This window comes from Penaeus japonicus, unplaced genomic scaffold, assembly GCF_977035675.1.
Source record: "Penaeus japonicus unplaced genomic scaffold, GWHDUDI00000001_assembly GWHDUDI00000015, whole genome shotgun sequence".
Lineage (NCBI taxonomy): Eukaryota > Metazoa > Arthropoda > Malacostraca > Decapoda > Penaeidae > Penaeus > Penaeus japonicus.
In genome coordinates, this window is record NW_028234417.1 from 34,836,435 (window position 1) to 34,843,442 (window position 7,008).

The following is a 7,008-nucleotide window of genomic DNA, read 5'->3' on the forward strand; positions in this document are numbered from 1 at the left end:
CATTTTGAAGATTCTTTGACGAGGAAGCAGCGTTAGGATCTGTTAAGTTAGTTTTAGGATTGTGGTCATGAAGCAAGACATAGAATTTGTCTCTCTCACGACCCGTAATTTCCAAACTTCGTGGTAACTCATTCATGAAAAGGCGTTTTTCAGACATATTGTTGGCTCCTACCTGAAAATGAATAAGGTTAAAATCAGATCACTTGATGAAATTACATTACCAGCAATACATGCATTATATGCATCTCTGTATAGATTGTATGGTTATTGGTAAGAAGGTGACATCTAATACTTACAACACACATAGGCGCTGCATGCGCACCGTAAGAACAGTCCAGCGTGAAATTATACTGAGTGAAGGCGGGAAGAGCTCGTTGAACAGACTCCTCGTCCGTAAGAGTAATGCCCGACGCGTTATAAGACAGTCTTGCCGTCGCCGTGTCTAGTCTGAGAGTGGGCATCACCTCTTGCTTTGAGAAGATGCTTAGGAAATGCTGCTCCGATCCACTCATGGGAATGAACACTGGTGACCCTGTTACATTCCAGATCCGGACCTCTTAAAAAAGGACAAAAGATTCCCTTTGTTAAGAACGGGTTCTGCTTCCAATTCTTGTTGGCTGATAGAGATTTAGAGATACAACCAGAATGAAAATTAGAAACGGGAAAAGACCCTTACCTGACGGACAGTTAAGAGTAATGTTGCTGCCCTTAACTAGGATGTAGTCTGGCTCGAGGTCCCTTGTTACGTTGAGGGTGATACTTGCATTATCCTCGACAGATGTAAAGACATAATTTGAATTTATAGAGAATATGTAGTCTCTCCATCCCTCTCCAGACAATTGCGGAAAACTGAACGTCAGTCGTGTCTTTATCTTATACATTCTGACTACAGTGAGAGTGACTTCTTCTGATGTTACGACCACTTTGTCGTACGTATGTTTTCCAAATGAGTCCGAGGCCTTAGAGATCACTTTCAATTCTAAGATATTGGTCTTGTGGTCCGGTGGCTTCCAAGCACTCACGTGGGTGTCTGTCCACGCGAGGTGTTCTCTCCATTCTGACTTCACAGTGCAGCCTAAAAAAATGTAGGAAGGAAACAAGAAATTACGGAGAAGAAACGTTGAGATTATTTCATTTATGCAACAGTTTTCATATCTAAGAACATAGCTTTTAAAATAGACTACAAAAATACTAAGAGTTGTTAAAAAAATAACTAAAGAGTTGCGTTGTCATTTCCCAATAATCTATAATTTAAGAATTCTAATGAAAAAAAAAAAATTGAAACGAATGTGTAAGCCATGTCTACAGTTGGAGTTTATTACCGATATCACTGATACCATATCATTTAGAGTAATCAAAAGTTATATATGAATATCATAATCACATACCTAGGTTTTATGATGTTCCTAAGACAGCTGGAATGCACACGCACACACACACACATAACTAGGACGTAGGATAACTAGGATAACTGGTGTGATCTACGATAAGCAATACAAGGGGGTCGTAGTGTAAAGAGGTTGTAATGCATGACATATGCAGCGAGCAGAAGGGTCATGATATAGCATATACTGTGTGATCGTATGATCGCCATAGGAATAGTAGGTGAGACGAAGGCCAGATCAAAGTTCCCTTCCACCGCTACTCACAATCACGATGGATGATGCAAGATATGTGTGTGTGTGTGTGTGCGGGAAAAAGAAATTGCTAACTACTTCCCTTTTGAATGCCGCTTGTTATTCGACATGCAGGCGCACACGCACAAACTCACATAAATATATGTATATGTATATATATATATATATATATATATATATATATATATATATATATATATATATATGAATATATATGTGTGTGTGTTTTTTACTTATATGTATATACAAATCAATAAACCATAAAATTAATACCCATTGATTTGATAGTTACCTAAGTACAAGAACCCAAGTCTTCCACAAGGATCTATACTAGGTCCGACCCTATTCACAATTTCCATTAATGATTCATCAACCATAGTCCATAACTGCCATCTAATACAACACGCCGATGACTCGCAATTTCTTCATAGTGACTCAGTGAGCAACTTAGATGCATTGATAAGAAACACCCAACACATTCTTTTTCAAGCAAAGAGGTAGGTATCTCAATATCAATGGCAATTACAAAGGATGTTTGTAATTACTTGAATGCCGCTTCTTTTTGACATGTAGGCACACACACATGCTCATATACATTCCTGCATCTATGAATGCTTTTGTAGATTTTTTTTCTAGAAATGCAAGCAAGCAAATTAAGGTAGGAAACAGGTAGCAAGGTGCTGATAAGATTCATCTTGTCAACAAACATACGATATGCTAAAGGCGCTGTCACACTACCACTTTTCCGTCAATTTTCTGAAAAATTGTCAATTTCTGAGCGAATTGTTGTTTTTCTAGTCAGACGATAATTATGAGTTTCCGCGTGAAAACATTTCCGTCGTCTTTTTAGCCAAGCGGACTCATATCAAGAACTATATTTTAAAATGTTTGTATTTGCTTAAAATTATTAATTGTAATAAAATTTAATTAATCTTATTTTTCTTATAAATATTATGAAATTAATCAATATAAAGATACAAATAAATTTTATTTTCATATTAAAATTGTTATAAGTGCTCGATTTAATTGTTTACATCCGTCAGCCGCAGAGCGCGTTACTTTTCCTCCAGCTTTGAAACACACTGAACTGTGCCAATTCTCCTGCATGAACACGCCTTTCAGAGGAATATTTGATTGAGAACATTTTCTTGTTACGCTCATCATCTGCTAAAACAAAGTTTAGCATCGCTGCGCACTATCGCTTGTACGGCGCCTTTGTTTACAACTGCGAGGTGAGTATCGCATGACTAAGCCGATGGCTCCCGGCGGTTAAGCGTAGGCTGCGTGCCTCAAAAATTGACAATTTTTGAAAATTAACGAAAAAAAACGACGGAAAATATGCTAGTGTGACAGCGCCTTAAGGCGAGAACAGATAATGTTATCTGTCTTATCCTAGGGTATGGCCAAAAAAAATAATATCTCAATCGTAATATAACGTCGGTAAAGAGTTAATGCATAATTAGATAAGCACATACACACACATACACACACACACACGTACGCACACACACTCACACACACACATATCATTTAGTGATTTCATTGAAATAGGTTTAGGTACATGTACATAGAAAGAAAAGGGTTTGAATAATCAAAAGTTATATATGAATATCATAATCACATATCTAGGTTATATGATGTTCCTAAGACATACGCACACACGCCAGCACACACACACTCACACACACACACACATCACAAACCTTAATAATTTCAAGACTAAATTAAAAGAACATTAACTAAATTGTCAGTTGTGATATGTTATCAAGCATGTAACAAATGTATTGTATACCTCTTAGTTTGAGATAAATTATTTCTGTAAAAAGAAATACCATTTTAATTTATGGAACAAAGTTTTTTAATTGAATTTGAATTGAGCATATACATATAGATATATATATATATATATATATATATATATATAGACATATACATATATACATATATATGTATATACATATATATGCATATATATAAGTATATATGTATATAGATATGTATGTATATATGACATATGTATATATTTGTACATATACATAAATATGTGTATGGATACATGCATATATGTATGTATACATATGTATATATATGTGTGTGTGTATGTATATATGTATATATACATATATATATATATATATATATATATATATATATATATATATATAATATGTATAAGTATATACGTATATAAATATGAATGGATATATTGTATATGTATATGTTTGTACATATACATAATTATGTATATGTATACATGTGTATATATACATATACATATACATATATATGTATATATATATATATATATATATATATATATATGTGTGTGTGTGTGTGTGTGTGTGTGTGTGTGTGTGTGTGTGTACATATGTATATATTATATAAATATATAAACACATAAATAAATTTAAATCTATGTATACATGTATATATATATAGATAGATAGATAGATAGATATGCATATATGTATACATACATATAAATACATGTATATGAATGAATTTATGCATATACGTATGCTTGGCTATATATCCATACATATATATACAGATTACCACGATATCTACCGTGCCAATAATACTAATTGGGAATCGGAATCTAGTTGACAGAAGCAACAGGCGGGGCCCAGAAAGGTAAATATGTGACTATATATAAAAAATAAAATATCTGAATAGAAATAAATTCGGGGAAAGGATGTTTGTAATTACTTGAATGCAGCTTCTATAGTCTAAAATAGACTACAAAAATACTAAGAGTTGTTACAAAATTTAACTAAAGAGTCACGTTGTCAGTTCCCAATAAACTATGATTTAAGAATTCTAATAAAAAAATATATTTTTGAAACGAATGTGTAAGCCATCTCTGCAGTTGGAGTTTATTACCGATATCACTGATACCATATCAGCTAAAAAAAAACTTCGAGGAAAGGATTGCCAATGCAAGATAAGGCTGAATTTATCAGTTCAGTTAAGTCCAGAGAGATTTGCCAAGGAACAGCTTATTTTAATTATATATTATTTGAGTATTTAGAGAAGTATATCAATGAGCAAAATATGAAAAGTATTTTAGTTTCGTAAAATAGCTTTCAATTACCAAGTGAAATATGGAATCGGAATAACCTTTGTGATTAATTGTAACACAAACGCTGGGAACTTCCGTTAGATGTAATGATAAATGCAATGAATAGATAAATAAATGATTGAAGAGCTGTCAATGGATAAATGCTATACTGTGGTGCTCAGTAAACCATTATCATTCCGTGATTTGATTTAAATACGGTTAGGTACATGTTTATAGAAAGAAAAAGGTTAGAGTAATCAAAAGTTATATATGAATATCATAATCACATACCTAGGTTTTCTGATGTTCCTAAGACAGCTGGAATGCACAAACACACACACAATACTAGGACGTAGGATAACTAGGATAACTGGTGTGATCTACGATAAGCAATACAAGGGGGTCGTAGTGTAAAGAGGTTGTAATGCATGACATATGCAGCGAGCAGAAGGGTCATGATATAGCATATACTGTGTGATCGTATGATCGCCATAGGAATAGTAGGTGAGACGAAGGCCAGATCAAAGTTCCCTTCCACCGCTACTCACAAGAATACTAATGAAAAGTACGATGGATGATGTAAGATAAGGCACGTATCTTAGCGCGCTGCAAGTAAGATTTGCCACCACGGAGAGCCAATAACCCTCGGCAGTGCATCTTACCTTGGTCAATGTAGAGAGACAGAACCGCTTTCAGGACGCAGGAGAGGACAAGGATGTGTATCCTCATCCTTGTGGAATAAACTTTAGACTAAATATGTTGACGTATATTGAAAGAGTCACTTGCTGTACTTTTATCTAATCACTTGTTTATCAGTTGCATTCTAAAGGATAATCCATTGATCTCCATCTTTTTTAACATTTTTTTAGAAGGTTCCGATAAAAAAATACCAACTTCATTGTGATTATCAAATATATTTTCGCTATATTGTATTTACCCAAGGCAGTTAGAGACTGTCGCTCTAACTCCAATCTCTAAATACCTTGTTTACCTATACGTAAGTACAGTTTCTAACTACCTTGCCAATAATACCACTCAGGGAATTGGGAATTAGTTGGCAGACGCAACATACACGGCCCAAAAAGGAAAATTAATGCCCTCCCAATGCCCCCCCTCCCCCCGCCAAAAAAATAAATAAATAAAAAACGGGGCATGGGAGGAACCTTATGATAGGAGTGAGATGTTAAGTGATAGATAGAACATAAAATATTTTGTGCTTACTATTTTTCAGCCCTTGAATGACGTAGAGCTTTGTTCTTGGGCTCATACGAAAGTTCTCGTAGAGCTGTGTGTCATAGGCTGTTTTATTTTGATATCTCTTATCAGTTTTGCATAATTACGCAACTTATGCGTAATGTTTTTGTCCTTGAATATCTCCAGTGATGATTGAAATATAGAAGTGTTCTATGGCTCGCTGGAGAGCTCCTAACTAGCATACATATACATGGGTTTTCCGAAAATGTATAATCATATATGTATATATATATATATATATATATATATATATATATATATATATATATATATATATATATATATATGCATGCATGTATATATAGTATAAAATACACCTGAATAAAAATATAATCGGGAAAAGGAAATTGCTAACTACTTCCCTTTTGAATGCCGCTTGTTATTCGACACGCAGGCACACACGCACAAACTCACATAAATATATGTATATGTATATATCTATAAATAAGTATATATATATGAATTTAAATATATATGTGTGTTACTTATATATATGTATATACAAATCAATAAACCATAAAAGTAATACTCATTAGTTTGATAGTTATCAAAGTACAAGAACCCAAGTCTTCCACAAGGATCTATACTAGGCCCGACCCTATTCACAATTTCTATTAATTATTTATCAACCATAGTCTATAACTGCCATCTAATACAATACGCCGATGACTCACAATATCTTCATAGTGACTTAGTGATCAACTTAGATGCATTGATAAGAAACACCCAAAACATTCTTATTCAAGCAAAGAGGTAGGTATCTTAATGTCAATGGCCTTAAAATAAATCGACAAAAATTCCCACTGAAGCAAGAAGGGTACAAACTCTGGCTTCGGGCATCATTAATTATTGCTTGAATGTTTGGCGCTCAACTGACCAAACCCTAATGCAGAAAGCACAAAGACCAAAACTTTATTACGAAAGTTATATTGGGTAATGGTAGTAAGTTCGATCACATCACCCCACATATTCTTAAGTTAAAATAAGTGAAAGTCCAAGCCAAATATACTTGTAATGTGTTTTCATTCACAAAATCATTCATGGCAATTATCCACA

General features: G+C 33.8%; 1 protein-coding gene across 2 annotated transcripts in view; it reads right to left on the bottom strand.

The window, feature by feature from the left end:
• The window catches only part of LOC122254976 (uncharacterized), a 6,931-nt gene extending 1,327 nt beyond the window's left edge, over positions 1 to 5,604 (bottom strand). Inside the window, exons 1-4 of one of the 2 annotated variants that reach the window (XM_086544801.1) lie at positions 5,361 to 5,604; positions 677 to 1,075; positions 297 to 556; positions 1 to 172 (exon numbers count right to left, since the gene is read on the bottom strand). In XM_086544801.1, coding sequence (XP_086400927.1) covers positions 1 to 172; positions 297 to 556; positions 677 to 1,075; positions 5,361 to 5,427 — 898 coding nt within the window. In that variant the 5' untranslated portion in view covers positions 5,428 to 5,604. The remainder of the gene's footprint in view (positions 173 to 296; positions 557 to 676; positions 1,076 to 5,360) is intronic. The other variant, XM_043018865.2, reaches the window with a different exon arrangement.
• Positions 5,605 to 7,008: the final 1,404 nt, after the last annotated feature.